The sequence below is a fragment of the Centroberyx gerrardi genome, chromosome 10, assembly GCF_048128805.1.
Source record: "Centroberyx gerrardi isolate f3 chromosome 10, fCenGer3.hap1.cur.20231027, whole genome shotgun sequence".
Lineage (NCBI taxonomy): Eukaryota > Metazoa > Chordata > Actinopteri > Beryciformes > Berycidae > Centroberyx > Centroberyx gerrardi.
In genome coordinates, this window is record NC_136006.1 from 17,515,179 (window position 1) to 17,538,786 (window position 23,608).

Genomic DNA, 23,608 nt, shown 5'->3' on the forward strand with positions numbered 1-23,608 from the left:
TACAGCCTTAGCTGTGCACTTCTTCCCCCTGGACCATAAAATATCTCACAAAGATGTTTTCATCTGCTCAGCTGTTGGCTTCCCAAATAAAACAGTGTTGCGTGGTGTAGCTTTGCTGCTTGCTTTTCTATCTTTCTTCCTCACCAAAATTGGGCTGCTGTTTGTGGCCATTGTGTGCTTAACTCCACTCATAAATAAAGGGAATAAAGGCAACTTTATCTTAACTCTGCAGTTCGTGTAGCAATTAACGGAGACAAATTGGGCGCACATGGGAAGGAGGCGAGGTAAGGGTTCAATGAGCCACTTAACTGTACTGTGTGCGTCTGTGTGTGAGTGTGTGTGTGTGTGTGTGTGTGTGCGTTTGTACTGTAATGATGCCACATGCTCAGCAAAATACTGATACACACACACACATATACACAAGTACCACCAGTGGAGTTGTGGATTAAGAGGCACTCCTTGTGCATACAGCTCAATTTATTTAATCTCCATGCAACGTTCTAAAATACTTCTCAAACATTTGTTGATCTACTAAGGAGAAACTTGCACACGTTTTTGCAGAGCAAGAATCTGAATATTAATACATTTTTCATTTAATCATGCCTGATGATGGAAACGCAAGGCTCTGGCTGTGTTTAATTGGGTCTGCTTTTCCTCATTGGAAGACACCGCGGGGCTCTCGCAGGTATTCTAGCCACGCCCCCGTTGTCCGTGGAGACGGGGTTGCCCTGGAAACCACAGAGGCGGGCGGAGTGTGTGAGAGAGTGTTATCACACCATTAATGTTCAAGGTTAACTTCAAAATTATGATCTCCTCCCATCTCCCATCAGATTGGCTGTCAATTCCCAGATGAGCTACCTGTGAGTCATGTAGCAAAGAAAGCTTAGAGAATCAAAAACATACAGACTGGCACAGGTTTTTTGTTCTTCTTCCTGTGGAGGAAATAAAGTGAGCAGAAGCAGAAGGGGAGAACAAGTTCAAGCCTGTTGCATATAAAGTAAGGGCATGTGCTTGCATACATAGACATTGGGCCAGGTTTGACTGGCACATTCAGTAATGCAGAACGGAGATGACAAGTGTTTCCAATTACGGATTTGTCTTACTTTGTGGCTGCACCCCTGAGACTCATTAAAGAAACACACTAGCAGAGAACATGCAAACACACTTAACATAGATATTGACAGCCTCGCTAACACACAGGCACATACACACACATAGGAGATCCACTCTTGCTGTTGAGGGAACGCACATAGCACATGCATGATGAATGGCCTTGTTACAGATGTATGATTGAACAGGCTCCCTACATATGGTGCATGCTCGGTCTATTCCTGCAGCATAGCGAATCTGTCCCCGCCAACATCACACATACAGCAACATTGCACATATGTACGTCGTACAGTGTTTTCAGCCTAAGTATTCTCCATCCTCATCAGCAGATGCAGCGCTGTGCTGTGTTAAGAGGGCTGTAGCTGTCCTAGAAGAAACCTCGTTCTCAGTGGGAATGGACACGTGTCAGTGGATGTGACAGGCCGGTCTATGAATTCACTGTTCTCTTACTGAGGCAGTTCACAGCAAGAGCGTTCAGGAGGAATGGGGCATTGAAGCCGTTTCTCGGACAGAAAAGCCAGTATTTGTCTTTCTTTTCTCCCCTTCTCTTCCGCCTTTCTCCCCATCTCTCTTTCTCTGTCTTTGTCCGTCTTTCTCTCCCAAGTAAGAGCTTAGTTATAATAACTTGTAATAGCTCATGATGCTACCTAATAGGGCTTGAATAATTAGCCTAGTTAAGCTTTGAAAAGGCAATTCTGTAAACACTGATGTGAGGCAACAGGCTTCCAGCCCCCAATTTTTCTCCTGGCTGCGGATTCAAACTTCAAATGGGAACGGCAGAGAATTGCTTTGTCCTGTGCCAATCCAATCCAGCATGGTTCCACTTCAGGAGGTTCTGAGGTAATTCTCCTGCAAAAATGATTGCCAGGAGTCCGCAGGGCTCGGCAGTAATTCCGGATGGGGAGATTGTCAAGCTTCCGACCGAGTCTCTGGTGGGTAGCGAGGCAATGATGATGACTAATTTGGGATGCTCACTCAAGATGCTATTACACAGTTAGGTGGTCCGGCGATGCCTCGTAGCTTTGAAAATGCATCTTTTGAATGCAACCGAATGCCTGCGCATAAAGCAAATACTCACAAAGTAAACGCAAGAATCACAAACACTGACCATTCAAGCACACTCGCCAATCTGTGGCTAAGGGTGAAATTTTCTGGGCAGATGGCTGTGACTCCAGGCAGTCAATCAGTCAGTCAGTCATAGCAGAGCTTAGCCCAAGCTAGGGAGAGAACATGATGAAAGGAGGGGGGCAGGGGCTTGTTAAAGAAAGCAGGAGAGGGAAAGCAGAGGAAACGGGGGATGGAGAGAGTCTCAACACTTGCTAAATCTGCTAAAGTGGCAGAGCTGTCCTATTTCATGCCATATCATGACAAATGTAAATTAAAACACAGCCGCTCTTACAGCATGAGAAATATATTGCTGTCAAGTGTTCTGCTTCTAATGAGCTGTATTGATCATTTCAAGGTGTGATTTTTTTGTGTCTTTCTTACGGGGTGTTTGTGTTGGTACATAAAGTGTGTATCGATATTATGCGTGCTCCGTCAGGCGCGTGTGTGTCCGTGTTTGTGTGTGTATGTAAAAGTATGAGCGTGTTTTCTGTGTGTACATACTTGGTGCTCAGCTAATCCCCCCCCTGAGTGTGTGACAGCGGGGGTCTGTGGTGGCGGTCACACCTGATGTACCTGCAGCTAATCCTATCCCACACCCGATGTCACTGTAACCAATCCCGTCACAGCACCCAGGGCAGCCCCAGCTCCTCCCTGACGTCTCAATCTCACCTCTCCATTGTCTCCTCCCCTTCCTATTGCCTCCCGCACCCGCTTGACTTTCTAAGTGCATTCCTTCCCCTTTCTCTCTCTCTCTCTCTGGCAGAATGACAGAGCCCCTGCCTTGCTTTTATCTTGTATCTTTCCTAATATATACATAGCTCTCCTTTACAAACCACCCCCCTCCTTCATCCTTGTCTATTCTACTGTTCTACATCTTATCTTCCATTTTTACCTTTACACCAACAGACCTCTCATCCCCTCATCTTTGATTTGCCTGGCATTTCTTCCTCCTTTCTCTCCCCTTATATTTCTTTCTCTCTTTCTGTCACCTGCAGTACCCACCCACGCACCAGTATCTTTTTCTGCCCTGCTGCCACCAGAAATAAACCCGGCTTCAGGCCGTCTGTCACAAAACAGAAATTGCATTGTGTACCTGTCACCAGCGCTCACATTTTTCTGCACCCAGAGGAATGACTGTTTGCTCTGTCTCTCCCCCTCCCTCTTTCCCTGTTGCAGTGAGTAAGCTTCGAGTTCAAAAGACCAACCACTCGCAGGCGTACCTGGAGGACAGCCGTGTGCGGATCAACTGCTCCGTCACCTCCCAGACCAGCACGGACTCCCAGCATGCCGTGCTGTGGTACGTGCGGCGCGCGACAGGCGGCGAGGCGGACGAGCTGCTGCTGAGAATCGAGCGCTCGGGGGCGTTCGAGTACGGCGCCTACGCGGACGAGGAGAGGCTGCGACGGCGTGTGCAGGCGGAGAGGCTGTCGCCCCGTCTCTACGCGCTGACGCTGAACAGGGCGGAGAGCAGCGATTCCGGGACGTACTACTGCCTGGTGGAGGAGTGGCTGAGCGACCCAGACGGGGCCTGGTACAGGCTGTCCCGGGAGTCTTCAGGCTTCACTCATGTTCTGGTCAGACAGCCAGGTGAGTGAGGGGTCAGACCAGCTGGCTTCTTTATCTAACAGTATGCTTAGTTATTCCCCACTGCAGGCAGGCAGCAGCTGCCACTCTGGCCCCACATGTTGTCCTGAGCTCCTGTTTGAGACCAGTTGAGCATAGTAATCCCATTCCCTCTTCCAAATTACCCCTTTCCCCTCTCTTTGCCCTTTGTCCTTACTGTTCTACTCTTTTGCCTCCCATTCCCACCTGCTCCGCTCAAGGCCTCGAGGCCGCCTCGCTCTGATGACCCCATCAACGTCCACCTGCCCTGGGCAGAGCTCAGGTGGCAGAGTAAGACGGAGTGTAGTCCCATGCCAGCTGCCATATGGAATGCCAGAGGGCAGAGCTTGGCACAGATGAGGAACCTAATCCTCTGGTCCGGCTCTCAAAAACCTCAAAAGCGCTTGAAACCATGTACCCACTGCCACCTTGACATCCCACCTCATGACAGAGTTACCTAAAGTACACTCCACCTCCACCTCCTTGACTGACTTTCCCCCTAGCCCTTAGTCCCTTACCACCGACCTCCTGTACCTCTACACCACCAGTCAAAAGTTTGGACACACCTGATTGAATGTTCTATGTTTTTCATTATCTTAAAGCCATTTTGATCTAAAGGCTTATGCTTAAATGCTTGAAATTAGTTTTTTAGACAAATATAAATATTGAAGTTGATGCCTATGTATGAATTTCTTTCCAAAGCCTTTGCCTTTCCATCAAGGCAAAGTGTGGCTACTTTTAATAATCTAAAATATAAGACAGTTTTGTTTTGTGTAACACTTTTTTTGTCACTGCATAACTCCATTTGTGTCATTTCATAGTTTTGATGTCTTTACTATCATTCGAAAGTGTGAAAAATAGTACAAAGAAAGAAAAATGCTTCCAAACCTTTGACTGGTAGTGTATATTGAAATCCCATGCTCCCAAATGCAAATACCCAACTTCACACTCGTAGCCACCACCCCACCTATAAGCCCCTCCTCTTTCGCATGGTATCTGTTTTTCACACCAGATGAAGGTGACTTTTTTCAGACGTCTCTGAGAGCAGTTTGGTTGTGCCAGGGGTCCCGTTTAGAATGCAGAGTGAAACCCATGGTGTGTCTGCGGCATCTGTCCAACTAGAACCTGAAGGTCAGACAGATTGGTCATAAACTGGCAGGGCAAGGAAAGCACTCAAATTCAGTTCAATTCAATGAGCTCTACTGGCATGAAGTACAATTCAGTATATACTGCCAAAACTTTGGTGGTACTCAATAATGATACCATTAATAGTGAGGGTTAAAAGTCTAATTAATCAAAAGAAACAATAGAGAGTATAATAGTACAGATAACACAGTAAAAGATATCAAATAAAAGAAAGTGTAGTAGTGGAGTATGCTGCTAAATAATATGCAATTTCTTTCTTTACTCATTGTCTCAGGTTGCGTCACATAAAGTCTTACTGGACGGCAGTATTAACTTTTTCACACTCACTTATTCTCAATTTATTCTCTAAGCAGATGAGAAGTGAGGCACTCTATTGGTGCATTTGTAGAAATAGTGAGAACTTTTCACAGTGAAGGAGGAAGTGCATCTCTGTCTCAACTTCCCCTGTCCAACAGTCATATTTTATTTTGAGAGCAAAGTGGACACTGCTCCCACAATTAATGCGCCAGCACATATACAAATGCACAGATCTGCAACATGCTGTGCGGTTAAAATCTCAGAGTATGTGCACCACATGCAGACTTTACTTTATGTAAGGAAGTGGATTCCCTTTCATGTTTCCCTCGAGTCTCACCTCTGTTTCAAAGTTATTATCAAACACTATACCAAGAAGCTGTATATAGAGTGTATATATATATTTATAACCATATAAGTGTATATTTTTAATAATATATATAAACATCTGCGGCAAACTCCAGATCTGATTTCCCCAGCGATATGGCGGTGGATGGTGGGGGGAGTTAGGTGGATATTCATTAAGGTACTAAAGAATGCATTCACCTAGGAAGTCATCCAGAAATGTGACTGTCAGGAGGAAAGATGAGAGGAGATGTGTGCCAACGCTCGCCTTCTGTCTGCTCTCCCCCTCTCCCTTCTACTCCTCTTTTTGCTTTAACAAGGAGAGCGTTCCAAACTCTGTGTGTTAGAGGAGCCTGAACAAGCCAAGTCTTTACCTCTCTTTTTTTTTTTTTTCAAGTGGAAGTGGGTCATTGTACCACCCCTGAAGGGTTGTAGCAAACCCATGCAGACAGACAGAGTAGCCCTCGGGTGGCACCGAACCGTGCTGGGAAGCTGAAAGAGCAGCGATGGCTGTGGGCAACACTGCCCTGATGGATTTATTTGGTTTGGACATTTAGGAGCTTGAAGTTTTGTCCCTATTAGCGGAGCCCTTTATTGTTTCTGTGGTATTGTGTTTGATGTTCAAAGGTTTTTGAAGAGCTGCAGTTAGTGTTATTTTGTCTGAGTGAAGTTTGAACATGAACTCTATTGTTCTGCTCCAGGAAATTGATTTCAACACATATCTACAATGCCTCTTTTTCTGCCCCCCGTCTGTTTCTATCTCTCTCTCTCTCTCTCTCTCCCTCTCTCTCTCCTACAGAGGTGAGACTACAGGTGGAGGAGACGGAGTCAAACGTGACAGTGGCCGAGTCCAGTTCAATCCGGCTGGGCTGTAGCATTCCTTCCCAGTCGTCCCGAGACTCCCGCTTCTCCGTCTCCTGGTACGTGGAGCGCTCCGAAGTCGAGGACGACGAGGACGAGGAGGAGCCGGGCGAGGAAGAGCGAGAGCGGGACTGCGTGTTCTCCATCGGGCACGACGCCGTGTTCGGAAACGGAAACTGCAGCCCCACGGAGGAGGCGGGGCCGAACTCCCGTCTGCAGTTCGAGAGGACGACCTCTGACCAGTACAGCCTGACCATTCAAGGAGCGCGGCCGTCAGACGCAGGCCGCTACTACTGCCATGTAGAGGAGTGGCTGCTCAACCCTCGCAACGCATGGTACCGCCTGGCCACCAACAACTCTGGGTTCACCATCGTCAATGTGATGCAGCAAGGTAAATCCTCTTTAAACCTAAAGTCTTATAGCTTCTCTAAATGTAGGTGAAAATGAACGTTTTTGCGAAGCTAGAAAATACCAGGCGCTTTCATCCAATATCATACCGCCAAATTAAACGTAATGCAGACAGCATAGGAGATAATTAACTGCCACTGCTGCTTCTTTGGAAGTGACTGATAGTTAAACCTTTGAGCTAGGGCTGTATTCTCTGAGTTTAAAGAGAAACAGAAAATTGTTATAGTGCTGTGAGCAAAGGGCAGATGAAACATTAAACAAGAGTCTATAAAGGAATGTGCCGTAGAAATGTTGTCTTTGCATCAGCGGAACACTTTCATTCCATGTTTCTTCTCTGTCACCAGTCTCCACCCTGCAGTCGGTGGTGTGCTCCAACGACTCCCTCTTCTACTTTGTCTTCTTCTACCCCTTTCCCATCTTCGGCATCCTCCTCATCGCCGTGCTGCTGGTGCGCTACAAGAGCCGCGGCAACAGCAAGAGCCAGGAGGGCAAGAACGGCGCCCCCCTCCTGTGGATTAAAGAGCCGCACCTCAGCTACTCGCCCACCTGCCTGGACCCACCTGCACTCAGCCTGCACCCTGGCTCTGTGGACTAAGAGAGGGCCCCCCCCCCCCCCCCCTCTGCCCCGCCCACACCGCGGACCCGACCAACACCATGCCAGGGAGGGGATCTGGACTCCACCCTCAGACCTTACCTGTCTTATCACTGCTGTGTTGAATTTGTCAATCAATTGATCAGTTTAGATAATTCCAACCCTGGTGGCTGCCTGTTTTATGTTAACAACAGCTTGTGTGGGCGTGCGCGTGTGTGAGAGTACTTGTGAATGTGTGTGTGTGTGTGTCTGAGTGCGTACGTGTGTATGTGTGTTGTGTTTTGGCTTGGCCAAAGGGTGGGGTGGAATGTGTGTGTGGTGTGTGCGCAGGTAATAGTGTGTTTGAGTGAGAAAGAGAGGCGAGAGAGCAACGTGGAGCCTCTCTCATTTTTGTTTTCTCTCTGTGAAACTTAATCTCATAGCTGCAGTTTGATTTTCATTACTCTGAATGGTCGTCTATTTTTCAAAAAAGCGTGCATATGAGTTTGTTAAAGTGGCCAATCCGGGAAGAGCATTTAAGAGAAAGGACTCTATGATGGACTCTGGAGCTGATGTGGGTGCCAAAAAAAGTCTCTGCACTGATCCAAGAGCAGCCACAGCCCTGCCCACTGTGTTGGTTACCATAGTGATGCTCTGCGCCCACTGACTCCATAGCTGATGACTGGGTTGCCAGCCTGCGTAGAGACAAAGACAAGGACACACAAACTAAGTCTGTGTCCTATGTGAGGATGTGTGTATGTGTGTGTTGGCCCACCTGCCTCTACAATGAATTTGCCTTGGCAGACAGAGACAGGCCCTGGTGCGCTACTTAAACACTGCCAGACACTAGGCCTCAGTGAGACTGCTCCGCTCTCCTCTTCTGCTCTGCTCCTCTCCAAAAAGAGACAGCGAGAGAAAAAGAGGGAGGGAGGGAGGGAGGGAGGGAGGGAATGGTGGAGAATAAATGAACAGCTCTCTCCTGCCGAGGATATACTTTGACATAAGGGATTTTTTCAGTGCCAAGACCTCCTTATTCCATGCTGTCCTCTGCATCTAATGTTTGAAGTTTAAAGACAGGGGGAAAGCCGATTGGTTCCGAGGCAGACTGTAAATATGGCTGCCTACCTCCTGCTGTGGGATTATGGGCCTTGTAGGCATAAGGGCGATTTTTACGCTCACGTTAAATCAGTTGAGTTGTTCTAAATAACACAGTGGGGGTTATTGACTGAAATTAAATTCTTGCACAAGTTCTCTAATATGACCACTTCGTCCTGTCTTTAAAAGATTAGCATCAAAGTCTCGAAAACAAAAACTATTGAGTTCTTAAGAGGCACACTGAAGATTACTAGTGTGTGTAGATGTGGCTCATATACTACTATATGGATCATGTACTAAACCAACACCCAAAAACTGTTACCTGCATAATGTAAGAAAAAATTTGGTGAGGGCAAATGTTTGACTTTTGTCTTTTATTTGAAAGATTTTTTATTTATTTTATACTACTTTGCATAGCTTTTTAATATTTTCCTTTTGCTTTGAAATTCTCTAAGAACTGTGCTGCTTGTGTTGCCAGGCAACTGCACCAAGCAGATTATGTCAATAGCCTGTGTGTTGGCAATGTGGTAGAAATGTAGAAATGCTAGATTTGTCCTGCGCATTGCAGTCTGTAGCATTTCATACCAGATTGTCAGGTTTGGTCAGTGTCAAAACACTGTATATCTATTCCTATATTGAAAATTATTGCAGCTTCACATGTACAATAGATGAACAGACAAAAATGGATCTTTTTGCTTGAGTCGCGTTTATTTATTGAAATGTACTGTAACACCTAGCTAGGATGTTTGATCTCCATAGAATGCATAGACAGCTGAAACTGAACTGTTACAACGTCTCCCAATCATGGACTCTGGCTGAGGGCGGTCTCCTCAGCTCCCCTGACACACGGCAGAAGGGTTGAAAATCTGTGTCACATTCCCTGGAATGCAGCAGCCAGGAGAGGTGTGAAATCCCTCTACCTGACCTGGGCTAACCCTTTCACTGCCAGACTGAACATGAAAACCCTGGACATTCTTGTCTCAATCGTGTCGACATGTATATTGCATGACAATATTGCAGGAGGCATTTTGATGTTTTGTAACCTTTGAACTCCTGAGCGTTGTGTTTGTGTGACAGAGCAGTGCCCGAGCCCCCCACTTCCTGAGCAAACAGTCGACAGAGCCGAGTTCCTCCTCACATTCAATATCTGACTGCCGATTTGAGATGTGCTTTCGACCTGTAAAGTATAAAGTAGTCTATTTCAAGAATGGGCTTTGTCGATGGTGTTTGATATGGCTCATTTTTGTTTTTTATTGCTTTGCTTTTATGCAGCACTTCATATATTAAACGGTTTTAAGTCAACAAGCCAAAAGTACATATACTTGACACTGGTACAGTCCAACATCCAACCTTTCCACTTCCTGCATTGTTTTTCATGTTCATATTGCTAAGCTGACCAATCTGTTTCAACTATTCCAGGAGGAGTACAGTTGGTGTTATTATAGACAAGGAAGTTAGGTATGAGAATGTGATGCATGTGCAGTTACAACCAGTCTGGTCAGTGTCTTGAAAGGGAAGGTTCACTGTTTAGAAGTCAATCCTACTGATCATTAATCAAGCCTCCAACTCTGGTGTGAAAATATCCAAAGTGTGTTCACACCAGAGTTTTTGTTTTGGAGAAATTGGCTTTAGCCTCCTGTTACTATTTGTTGCATTGCTGGTGCAAGTCAATGCTTTATGAAAACATTACATCAAAACTGCAAGCAAACCATTCTGGTACTTCCAGGCAGTACTTAATAGCAAGGATAAGTAATAGAGCTGTTTGAAAGGACTTGTTTATGATTTGAGAGTAATGGTTTCACACCCTATTGAGTTCCACTTGCATTGCTAATAAATGCTAATAGGAGGCTGGTGTCAGTTTTTCAAAGGCACAAAACCCTGTGAGCTTGCTTGTTGGTCGATATGATTGCCTTTTATAAATCATGAACCTTCCCAGTAATGCAAATTGGGTAAATCACGCCACTGAACAGCTGCCATCCCTCCAATGTGTGACTCCCATGACAACAATGACCTCTCATTGTTCTGCTATAGTCCTGAAGGGGAAAAAAAGAGAAAATTCATTCAAAATTCAACTCAATTTTCCTTTCTAGACTTTGATCCAGGAAGTGGAGGGCGTGGCCTTGGTGTGTGATGTCGCAGTGCCGCCGCCGTCATTGGAGCTGTACAGTTGTACTCTGAACTCTGAATGGTGTTTTTTGTAGTAATAATAATAATACCATCCCTAGCTGCCTCCCAAGCATCCTCCAGACGTTCTGACAGTGTTGTAGCTGCGTTATGAGGGCTGCATGCAGTGGCTGTGTGCTGGCTCCAGATTTAGCTGTAAAATACTTTGTGGTGATGTGTTCAGTTCAGCCAGTGCTGCTTTTTTTTTCCAGTGATGTATTTTTATCTTCATTTTTTAATCTATGAGAAATAGTGCACTGAAATAAAAAGGAAGGCCATAGCGTTCTTTTTTTTTTTTAAAAATCTTGTGTTCTTTTGTTGTATGACCATGTTTTGCTTATTTTTTATTTGATTATATCAAATAGTTACAGTTGTGACCATCAAAAAGGCACTTTGCTATTGTCAGTTTATTGCAATAAAATACATTCAGTGCAAAAGCCCTGTGTTTCCCTAACAGCCATTTGCATTTTTCAGTGCTTATAGATGACCTATTAAAAGTGCTTCATGAATCCAGTGTTACTACAACAACCATGATGTACCAAGATGCTGCTAGCAGCTGCCCACCCACCTAGCTTTTGTTGCTTCAACCATACACTCAAGGTTAATACCCATGCTCCAGGGCACTGTGGAGTCGGCATGGGATGTTGACCTCTGAGCCCCTCAGCAAAGTGAGGTTCTATTTACTTGGCATGTCCAATTGGGTCAGTGTGTGTGCATGTGTGTGTGTGTATGTGAGCGAGAGACAAGGAGTGGGGCAACATGTCAGAGGGATAAATGATGCTCAGAGGGCCTCCTCTAGGCTAACCAGCCTCTTTTTGATGGCCTCGGCAAATCACATCTCACCCTTCATAACTCATCCAGATGCACATGAACTCACTCTCTCTTTCTCCCTCTCTCTCTCTCTCAAACACACATACACACACACACATGCAGTAGACACAGACTGTAGTAGTACACACCATTCATGAACTTTACAGACTCCTTCTCCCACGAACATTAACTCACATTTGCACGCATGCAACCGCCATAACCAATGGGGCCAAGACACCCTCTCCATAACTCAAGGTGACACAGAGGGAAAATAGCATTTACTGCAGGAAAAATCATATTCTGGTGTGTCACAATGATGCATGTGGGGTTAGTGGATCATTTCCAGGGTTCTGTGATGCACATAGGTTCCCCTGCTGAGCTTCTGGCCGACTCTTAACAAAACAATCTAATATCTGTCACTACTGACAGAGCCACCACACTGATAGTTCTGTTGATGCTGCTACCACTGATAGCAGGCGCACTGATATTGTTGATGTTATTACCAGCCAGCTCCGTCACAACTTCACAGCATGCAGAAACATTGAGTGCTCCTCCCCTTGAGCACTATCTCTCTCTGTCCCACTTTCTCTCTGATTCCCGCTCCCGCTCTCTCCATTTTCTCAAGCACGCACCCTATATGGAAAGAGCTGCTTTGCATAAAAGTAAGCAACACTCACAAATCCATAGTCCTCCTAGAGGATGCAGACACCAGAGGGCACACATGGGCAGACAGTACTTAACGATCCAGAGCGCCAGGGCAGCAGTCAGGCGAATAGATGATGATTTATTACTGGTGAGAGAGGAGGAGCTGAGGAGAATACAACGGAAAAGACAGGACATCTCTCCCCTGCTTCCACTGCAGAGAGCTGGGAGGGCATTGTAACCAGGCCTGGAGGCTGCAACCAGAAAAAAATCCATAATGATGGGTACAGAGATCAACAGCATACAAGTGTGAATATCCAACAGGCTACACCGCTGCCAAAAACATGTCTATTGATTTAGCACCTGAGAATATAATGCTCAACACCCACGCTGTATAAGAAGGACGGAGAGGTTGTTCTGTTTTTGCAGGTGAAGACATGAGTCGAGAGCTTGTAGACTCTGATTGGCCTGTTGAGGCCTCTGCCCGGATTGTTGCATTCACATCTCTTTGTGTGGTATGACTCACCTGGTGATGTAAGCATGAGTCGATGAGAAGAGGGAGAAATCCTTTTAATACACTAACTGCAACAGTCATGTCTGTCTTAGCACACTGCTTTAAGAAGAGGGAAAGAATGAAAGCAAATGTACTGCTGAAAATGTCACTGGAATTTGCTACTGAATCATCGGCAGTAGTCAATGATCTCCAGTGTGGTGCTCTCAGTGTAAACTCTGCCAGAAAAACAGAGATCAATAGTGGTATTAAGGGCCTATCGGTTAGGACCGGATCATTGGAGAAATGTTTGAGTTCGATTAACATACAAAGTCCATGCAATTCACACCATTCACTGCAGAGCGCATGTGACGTGACTCGTCACATGCAGCACAAAACACCCACACACACACCTACTGACAGCTCAACAACAAAAACACTGATGCTCCCATCTCATTCATTATGGATTACAAAACACACAAATTTACACACTCACACACTGACACGCACACATAGCTGGAACATTCCCATGTCATCCATAATTGATAAACACTAAAATCCTGTGTGTGCTTCCACTGGCTCTGCCTAAGATGGGTTAAAACTGATGCTAAGATGCTACTAAGGCAACATCCCCCCATTCCCCTGGGACTCTACAGTTGTGCTCTCCACTCAATATCTGCATTTTCTAAAGCCCTGGGTAACACCTGGGGATTCAGTGTTCATTCATTGTTTTTGTTGTTTTTTGTTTTGTTTTTGACTATAACTAAACGAACATAGCAAAGTTTTTAACACCTGAGAGGAGGAATGAGCCTGCAAACTGATCATTCTTGGGGAAGGTTTAGCCAAGACAAGGACGTTTTGTTTCCACTTTAATTACAGCTACTAAAGGTGACCCTGGGGCTAGGTTGACGCATGTAGAAATTTACACCATACAAGGCTGGGTTTACCAGAAACAGTTTAGCACCTACATCTTCTTGGCTTCTTTAAATGGGAAGCAAATTGAGCAAAGATACAACTGGTGCCAAGGTACTTCTGAAAAACTTGGCTCTGACATGTTGTTCATCCAGCATGAAGGAATGACCATCATTTCCTTGATCCTTCCCAAGCCTGCCGCTCAGAGTTGCTGCTGTAAGAGCTCCAACATGAATAATTACACTCAGTAAGAAATGACAAGCTCATAATCTAACCACTGCAGTAGAGTGCCTTTAGGCTTTTTACACAACAATACAGTTAAGGGGAACTAAGAGACAACCGGGGCAAACAGTTACCCTATGACACTGTGCCGCCCCCCTGTGAATCAGAAGCTCTGTTACTCATGATACGTACAGTAGCCCACCTTGCCGCAGGGCAAACAGATCTTTTGTAATGTTATTCTAAGCAAGTTGTTTTTTAATTGTTAATAAGCCTATGCACACTCAATCAGATGAGGCCTTTATGCATAAGTAAAGGCGGTAACAACAGCGAGCTAATCAGTGATGTGCTTCTTGTTCTCCTGTGGGACACTGGGTAATTATGAATGAGCAGAAGCATGCAATGCGAGTTTGGTAATGTGCTTTTAGTGCTGAAGATGGTGAGAGGAGCGGAAAGACATAACTCTACCTCATAATGAACCCAGAGAGAGGGAAGGGAGAGGCACGGACGAGGCAGAGAGAATCCAGCAGGGAATCGACAGGACAAAATAAAAGGCAGCGAAAGGTGCCAGGCAAAATCAGATGAGAAGAGAAAAAGGGAGGCAACGTGTAAAAACCACATTCCCCAGGGACGAACAGCTACATCAAACAGTATCTTTGGATGAGTCTGTTGAATATTTGACAACGCGTAATATACAAGGGTTCCTCGTCCAATGATTCATCTCTCATGATCATGAATATGGTTAACGAGTAGAACATCTGAACAAGGGAACTCGAAACCCCAGAGTGCAAATTCCAAATGTGGTTTTTACACCCACTCAAACCAGGCGCAGCTGCTCCCAGTAGCACGAGTGGCCCCTGCGGTCCCGGAAGGTGGGCTTTGGAGGGGCCTGCTGCTCTGTGCTCCGGCCGTCTGCATTGTGCGGCTGTGCACCCTGCGCTGCTCTGTCAAAGTCTTCACACACCGCTGCCAGGGACTCAGACATTCCCTCACTGCAGCCCTCTGAAGATCAAAAACTCCACATGACGGCTGTCTGACTCGTTACACCAAGTGGAAGGATCATTACTGGGCTTCTAATTATCTGCTCTCTTTCTCTCTCTATGTGTGTGTGTGTGTGTGTTTAGGTAAGGTTTTCTCATGTACCGACATGCTGTGAAACATATGATTGGGAGTTATAATGAAGAGGAAAGGCCAAGTGCTGACAGCTCTCCAACCGTTCCACTGTGTGTGTCTCTGTGCCATCTATCACTGCTTTTCACAGCAAATGGCAGTACCTCTGGATGTGGTTGCCATGGTGCCAGAGTCGTAACTTGCTGATGAGTAACTTTGATTTATGAGTTGGGGCACAGCATGTGCGTAAGTTGGGGTGTTTAAGTGTGTTTGGCTTGGGGAGGGAAGTGTGCTAGTCAGCAGTTGATCAACCGAGGGAGACTACTAGTTTCAGCATCACCATTGCTGCTGCTAGCATTTTCTCTGAATTTATATTACCATCATGAACGTCTACTATTGGTGTGAAAATGATGTAAGATCATCTGGAGAGAAACAGCTATTGTCAATTAAACGGTAATGGGGCTGCTGCATGCTTTAAGAGTGTGGATTGTGTGTAGGTGCGCGCTACTCCCTCTCACTAGGAATTGTGCCCCTGTCTTTGAGAGGCAGCAGTGACACGGGTATACAAAATGCCTGTCAGCCTCTATTAGGAGAGAGATCAGTCACAGGAGATTTCCTCACACTGTGCAACTGCACATCATATACAGAACTATCCTATCGCATGCACATACTCCAGTCTACAGTATATGGACAACTCTGAACACAGATACAGCGATCCATGAGCGATAAATCCTTTCTGGTGAATGTAGAATTGGGCTCATCACGAGATTATCTGCCATTATATTTGACGTTGAAATGAAAATACAGATTTCTGACATCAATATTTCAACGGTCTGTGAATTGCCTCCCAGACATGCGTTGCATTATTGAGGGCGAGCTGCTTGCAGCTTGAAGTATGTCATGGGTGATTCTCATTGACAGCGGGGGATTCTTTCAGCAGACAGAGATGAGAGATGTCTTCACTCTCTCTGGTTGTCCTAGGGGAAGGGCTCCACATCCTGGTTCGACAAACTTGGAACCCGCCTTGATATGACTGCAATACTTTCAATCCATATTACATATGGATTCATGAAAAACAAACTCCCCCATCAGCCTGCATTTCTTACTACGTCACCTAAATAGTCAATGACATCTCATTTAAGCCCGCTGTTGCACATGATTCACTTGTAAAAATATTAGACTAGACTTTGAAAAGTCTCATGTTTTCTCTCCACATCTGAGAAAAAAAAGGGAAATATCATTGTACATCTGCATGTATGCATATAGATATATACTATAGACAGACAGACAGGATACTGTCAGTGTTGCTAATATTCAAGTTTCAATAATTTATTGCCTTGTCAACAGTGATGTTTTGTCACAAACAAAACCCAATTTATTAGGAGAGAAAGGCTCTAGCAGTCAATCTGTGATCAATCCCTGTATACTATTAATGGAGCAGTTCAGGCCATGAACTTCATTATGCTTAAACATTTAGGAAAAAAACAACCAATGGACATAGGAGTGACATGAATTCTCACATTAAGCAGGAATCCCCTTTAACCATCAGTTATTTTTTTTGTCCAAATTCGCCATCTAGTGTTCAAAAAAGTAAATGGAGGTAAAAGTCATGATAGTACAGCCAGTTTCAAAAGTAGGTATACATTTTTATATAAATTCATACTCACTGTATTATTAAATATTTTTCATTTTTCCAGATACACTTTAGTGCATGGCTGGAAATTTGACAAGTGACTGAGACTCATAAGTTAAAAATGGACTAAAATTATACAGCTTTATTTATTATTATTAAAAACTATTATTGTTTAGGGATTATTTCACCTCTAAAGAAAAGGATTGGACAATACCATCACATCCATTCAGAAATAGGGTTTTGTCCATTTGCCAACCTAAGAGGAAAAGATCAGCTTCACCAAATTTGCTGTGCATTTATCTTACACTACATTTTGACTTGTTAATGATACAGTTCACACTATTGTTTTCATATCGATTTAGTGACTAAGAAAAAAGGAATGAATCTACATAAGGTTCTGAATAAGTTCAATTCAACTCCAAATGTTCACAAGTCTGTAAACAATTTCTTCATTTCAGTTGTAGTTGGGGTCAAAGTGCAAAGACTCCACTCTATAAACTCTAGTTGTTTCTTTTTAATGTGTAAATCCTAATCTCATGGAAATTGCTACAATGTCCATGCTCAGTAGTGATAATTTCAACGAATCAATTAAAGAAAGGATGAATGGAACACAGTGCTCCTTAGGACATTTTATTTCCATAATTCATTCATTCATCCATTAAAACGTACAGTATGAGTCAAAAAAAATATTCAGGAATGTTTACAGGTATGAAATCAGCGTAACCTCGGCCCCAGTCTTCGAATGGGACCTGTTCCCAGGCTGGGACTCGTGGTGAGTTAACTGTTCAGAGAGGAGATCGTGGCAGGGCAGGGTGAAGGTGGACAGTTCTGTAGAGCCAGAGCCCCGCTTCACTCCATCACAGTGATTTGGATTTTGGCCGCCAGCTCGTGCCTCCGCAGAAGCCCCCTGCCCTGACGACTCCCCTCCTAACCCGGACAGAAACGTCCACAGAAACGGTCCCGCCGGTCGCTGACACAGGCAGGTACGGGGCGTCACCACAGGGACTTCCACAGAGAGGACACCTCAGCGGTCTAGCGAGCGTTTCTGGATTGCCTCGGCCACCACGGTGCGCAGGAGAGCGATGACGGAGCGGGGGTCGTCGCTGCCTATCACAGCGCTGCCCGACACGATCATGTTGGCTCCCGCCTAGAGAGAGCACACACACACACACACACACACATTGTAAGAGAGACTTACACGATCACATTAATACTTTCGGTGGTTATTTGATCAGGCTGATGTGTCTGTTCGAATCCCGTACCTCGGCACACTTGTGAATGGTGTCAGGGCCGACGCCTCCATCGACTTCGATGTCCAGCGAGGGGAACTGGCTCCTCAGCCAGCTCACCTGGGTCACACACACACACACACACACACACACACACACACACACACACACACACACACACAGGGATGAAACTCAGACTCAAGGCCCGACTAACACCGCTTGTACGAGAAAATGCTCTTTTATCAGGACTTCAAAAAGGCAACTCACAGGGTCACTCAATTTCTAAGTATATCTCTTGCCATTTTGTATGCAGCGTGTTAGATGCCTCTCGGTCTGTCAATTATAAACACTATCTAAATAAATATATTAACCAGATCTCAACAAGAGGAATTTATAAATTGAGTGAGCTTGTGAGTTGCAGGCAGGCAACTTTTCAAACAGATGAAGTGTTAGCGAGCTTCTCAGAATTCCCTTTCTGTTAGCTCTATTCTGAAGTTATGAGAATAAAGCGAACCAAACAAATCGACTGCTTTCACATACATATGCTATTGGCCTTACCTTGGGCATCATGTCCTCCATGAACTTCTGTCCTCCAAAGCCGGGCTCAACAGTCATGACCAGGGCCATGTCGATCTGGTTCGCCCACGGTGCCAGCTCCTCAACCGTAGTGCCAGGCTTTATGGCCACGCCAACCTACAACTCACACAGTGTTAGTATGAGGAGACATGATTGTGTAACATTTACAAAGTGAGAGCTTCTCGTCTCATGATCCTACCCCTCTCCCTCTCACTGACCCTCTAGGCCTCTAGTCATATCCCGTCTCTCTAACTCTGCCCTCCATTACTTTGCATTCTTTGTTTTTTTCCCCCCTCACCTTCATGCCGCTCTCTTTTATTTCCTTGATCAGGTTCCCAGGGTTGGTGGTGGCTTCTATGTGGAATGTGTACTGGTTGGCTCCTGCTGCAGCCATGGGCTTCACCCACTGCTCCGGCCGGGACACCATCATGTGCATGTCTGCACCGGTAACAAACACAGTGTCAAATTACTGCACTCCACTGCACAGCTGAAGAACCCATGATTCAAATCAACCCAAATAGGATAATTTGTTGACAGTTTGCATTGAAAGAGCAGGAATCCATCACTGGTAATGAAACACATTCATTCAGAGTCAACAGCACTGCAGAGATTTAAGAAGTCTAGTTTGTGTGGGGTTGGTTTTCTTCTCACCAAAGAAAGGATCTTGGCCTAGAGACTTCCTTAGGCTGTCTACCATGGGATGGCCAAATGTGAGGTTGGGGACAAAATGCCTTCAAAGGAAAGAAAATCAGCCATTTAACTTGCAGCTTATGTTGTGATGAAATTCTCTCAGCTAGCATTGCAAACCAACAGTAATGTCTTGCACAAGTGTGATGAGGAAGCTGTCAGAAATGTCAAAACTAGCTGCCAGGCAGGAAGAAGAAGATTGTTGTTAAGCCCTGGAAGACAGCATAAAGTTTAGCAGCCTGAGTGGTTTTGAAATCCTCCACACTGACATAGCTAAGCCGGATAAACCCAGTGACATCAATATTGGCTCTCCTGGTTTGACTTCTGGCAAGCTAGCTTAGCTTGTTGATGTTAGCTAACTTTAGCTCTCTCACAGACAAGTTCCCAGTCAGCTTGCTAGCAACTTCGTTAGCGTGCTAGCTGGTCTAACTGCTAGTCAACATAATGTTTCGTGGTGTGTTACAAACAGACTCACCCATCCATAACATCGAGGTGCAGGTAATCTGCCCCGCACTCCATCAACCGCACACACTCGCTGCCCAGGCAGGACAGGTCGCTGTTCAGGATGGACGGGCCGATCTTCGCACTGTAAGCCATGCTGCTGCTGTCTGCATGCAGTCTGTACACAGAGGGATGATCCACACAGGGCTGCGAGCGTCAAGCTAGCTAGAATATAAAACACAATTTCCGGTCATAACCTTCAAAATAAAACTCCCACTGACGAACGGGTTTAAATGTTTTCTTGTGTGACACTGTGACAATATACCAAATTGAAAATACAGAATGGTTTTAATGGTAGTGTTAATCTATACCTAATTAAAATAGCAATGCTATTTTCTTTCCCAAAATGTCTTTTCCACAGCATACATTAGCATACTGCATAATGGCAAGCACATATTTCCAAATCGTGGCTTGAATCCAGGAACACTGCGTCACTGAAATAGATTTAAATGGACTTTGATAATGCAGTAGATACCCTTCAAAGTTGTCTGGTATGAGTTTGGGGTTTGAGATTTGTTTTGTACATTTGTTGTGTGTATATGGCATAAATGTCTAGTAATAGGTCTCGCTCTGGAAATGTCACGAAAAAACATCCATTAAATAACTACAGTTTCATTTCAGAATTATTGTAATGGTTCCACTCAATATTTGATACGACTTTTTTGTTATTCTGTACACATGCTTTTATTTTGAAGACCAAATCGCCTTATTTCTGGTCTTATTGCAGCTATTTCTAGCTGACTTGACGCCACTGTAATTATGAGGCCTCACACTTCCGCCTTTCAAAATAAGAGACTATTGCTGCTACACACAAGGAATGACACTAGATGGCGCACAGCTCAAACTGTCTGCAAGTAAATAAACTCCTTATCTCTTAACCTCTAAATGTGTTTCTGGAGGGCATCAACACTGGGAGCCGTCAGCTTAAAATCATACTTTATGGTATTTTTTTTTAGCTCCTATATATTATATGGCATCACTATAACATTCCTACAGGCACTTACAGTTTTTACAGTTAGAATTTTTATTACAGGATTACCATGGTTCTGTTTTGTAAAGGTTGTTTTGCACCTTCTACTTCTCTAACACACAGGCTTTTTAAATTGTTTGAATGATTTTAGATGCGTGCCTAAGTTATTGTGAATTATAAGAAGTTGAAAACCGAGGCATTAAAAATTAAACGGGCACTGTGCTGTGGCTCTGCCCACTCAGGCCCAGTCTCATATAACAAGAGCAGCTAAACAGAAACTGACATTTACGAGCTTTGCCTGTGCCTTGCATTACTTGCAGCAATGATGGAAACATTGGTGGCACAGTGTGTTTTGGCGGAGAGGAAGATGATGTGTTGTTCTTGTGTGGGGTTGAGGCAGAGTAAGTGGTCATCACAGTGAATGGGGGCCTTGACAGTCATTTTATGGACCACTACCACAGAAACTGGAAGGGTGAGAGAGGCTGAGTTTTATTGGTCTGCTTGGTCCTCCATGTTACCTCTCTTTAGAAACACTGATTCCTTACAGCTCAGGGTTGATGAGATTGTGCCCCAAGGAATGTTCACTAGAAGTGTGCATGCCAGTAAGGTTTTTAAATCAAATAGTTGACACAACATCAAAATGAGAATCTAGGAGTGGTTATAGGCTAAGTGAACTATTTCTACTGGGGTCACAGAGATGAGGCTGATGCATTGCACCGTTAGTGTTTTCTCTTTAATAGGGGTCACTCCTGTTGCTGTGACTGACAACTCAGACACATTCTTCACCTTTACTATAAACAGCTGTAACACCATGCACACCATTTCAGTCAACCCAAGGCTTCTGTTTACTGGATGTCCCTATAAAAGACACCTTTTTTGGTTTAGCTGAGGATGAACAGCTCAGGAATGTGACTTTTTTTTTTTTTTTTTTTTTTTTTTTTACTATCACTTGCTTTCATTTACAGGATGCTGTCCAGCCATTCTCTTCCGCTCATCTTTGACACGTTCTCTGACATCATTGTTTAAAGTCACTCCAGAATATATTTAGGGTGCATTCATATAGCTTCTTGAAGAGTTTGATTTGTACATGAAAGCAAGCTTTTTTTCCACAAGTAACATGACAAATTATACAAATTGTAAACAAAAACTTTACATGCTCAAAATGCATGCAATGCTCATGTTACGATACAATATGAAGCGATGTGATGCGATATGATACAACTTTATTGTCAGATTTCTCAGAAATGTATTATACATCATAGCAGAAATACAGTCACATTGCACATAAAACACATAATCACACTACATTAAATTACACATAAACATGTTAGCTGTCATATGTCTTTATATCAACTGCACATCAGTTTAAGAATGAAAACACGTCTTTGTGTGAATAAATCAAAACACACACAAAGCCAGCAGTGGGGTAAAAGTGTTTCAACTGAATTGCCAGCCTAGAATTATGGATTGTGCCTTATGCCTCTATAAAAACATCATCTCTTTCTGAACGTTGAAGCGACAGAAGTATGGTGGGTCCCGCCGCAGACTTAATGGCGAGGCTCTCAGAATTGACTTGGAAGATCAAGATCCAGGAGTGTGTGAATGTGCATATTCTGCTTCTTGGTGGCTTATGAAACACACTGTGCAGTCCTAATGAGCTTGTTAATGAAGGATTTCTCGTTACACGCGTTCCTGAATCTCACTCATCTGTGAAGACAAGTGAGAAATGTCCTTTCAACGGCACAACAAGAAAATTGTGACCTGGTGCTGATGAAAGTGGAAGATTAATCAATTCCATTCCCTTCTCACCAAATTATTAAGGCTTATAGTGTGGGTTCATGGGATTTTGATATGCATCAGCCTTTGACATTTTTATAACAACGAGTTTAAAATTGTGGAACTGCTAATTAATGGTCTTTCTTATTTTTCAGTCAGAGTATGTTTTTTTTGGTTTTAATGAATATTTCTTTTTTTCATCTTAGAATGTTCCCACAAGGTTTCAGTACTTATTTCAGTTGGTTGGCATATGGCTTCATCAGCATGTTCAGTTAATTCCTGGAGGATTAGATTTAGCCTGTACAGGTGGCTAATTAACAGCTAAACAGCAGTATGCATTAAACATGTTTGAACTCGTTTAGCGCTCTTTTGAAGTGCATCATTTACTGGCTATTAATTCTACTTAGCTGGTAAATCAATGGCGCCCTCAGTCCAAATGGAAAACTGTGCTGAAAAACAACCTCCCATGGTAAACTTCCCTATCTCTAGGGGAAATGGTGTGTTGATTCCATATAGGAAAGGAGTCCTGTATGTGCTTTAAGTGCTTCTCAAGATGTGTACGTTTTGCATTCAGCAGAATGTGAGCTGCAGCCTTGGATAAGTCAGGTTTATCTGACCCTTAACCTCTGCTATAGAAGACAGGAACAGGAACGGAGACAGTGCCGCGCTGTTTATTCTGCTTCCCGTGCGGCGGTTGATTATTAAGAACTTCGGGCGGCTCCAGACTCTTTTGTATTATCTTGGTCAAAATATTCCTCCTACCTTCCGGCAGCAGTTGACTCTAGCCTCCTGAGCAAACAGACAGAGATAAACCTGTTTCTTCTGATGGTCGGGAGGAGAGCGGAGCGTGCGTCCTAGCGGCCTCTCCCTTCCTGGGCTTTATGTCACCATGGTCGGGGTCCACAAATGGAAAGGGAAGGGTGGGATGGGGGTCAGCTCCCTCCATTAGACTGATTCTCCCAATCAGGTTTGTTTTCCTGCCAGCGTGTGTTGATGGGGAGTGTGTTTGCGTGTGCGTTCATTAGGGATGCTCAGCAGGGAAACAACTTTAAATGAAAATCACTGGGTGAGAATTAGATTGCGGGATATCCGTGAAGAGTGAGGAGTATGATTATGAACGTGTGCAGCAGGATTGTCTCCACACATCCTGCAAAGCTACTTTATGAGGTGAAGAGGTAGAGATCCAATCAGCCTGACATTGCGTGTGAAGGAGGAGAGACAAAGGGATGGAAATCAGAGGAAATCACGGACCTGTCAATTTTAGATCTCGTGACTTTATCTTTTATCTTCCCTGTTAACATGGACGCATTTATGTGGTTCGACATCGTCTTGCCATAGGTCCAATATATCT

General features: G+C 44.4%; 2 protein-coding genes across 3 annotated transcripts in view; one reads left to right on the forward strand and one right to left on the reverse strand.

Moving 5' to 3' along the window:
- The window catches only part of igsf3 (immunoglobulin superfamily, member 3), a 61,645-nt gene extending 50,649 nt beyond the window's left edge, over positions 1-10,996 (forward strand). Inside the window, exons 7-9 of the mRNA XM_071927095.2 lie at positions 3,394-3,804; positions 6,404-6,856; positions 7,218-10,996. Coding sequence (XP_071783196.2) covers positions 3,394-3,804; positions 6,404-6,856; positions 7,218-7,468 — 1,115 coding nt within the window. The 3' untranslated portion in view covers positions 7,469-10,996. The remainder of the gene's footprint in view (positions 1-3,393; positions 3,805-6,403; positions 6,857-7,217) is intronic.
- A 5,693-nt stretch (positions 10,997-16,689) lies between these two features.
- Positions 16,690-19,627, reverse strand: rpe (ribulose-5-phosphate-3-epimerase). Of its 2 annotated transcripts, XM_071927061.2 has the most exons (6): positions 19,486-19,627; positions 18,975-19,054; positions 18,622-18,761; positions 18,306-18,440; positions 17,781-17,867; positions 16,690-17,665 (listed from the first exon to the last, which is right to left on the reverse strand). In XM_071927061.2, the coding sequence occupies exons 1-6, from the start codon at positions 19,605-19,607 to the stop codon at positions 17,543-17,545; spliced, it is 687 nt and encodes a 228-aa protein (XP_071783162.1). In that variant the 5' UTR covers positions 19,608-19,627; the 3' UTR covers positions 16,690-17,542. The 2 variants fall into 2 exon arrangements, with proteins under 2 accessions (XP_071783162.1, XP_078142207.1); XM_078286081.1 differs by lacking the exon at positions 18,975-19,054 and having other exon boundaries at positions 19,486-19,595.
- Between the last annotated feature and the right edge of the window lie 3,981 nt (positions 19,628-23,608).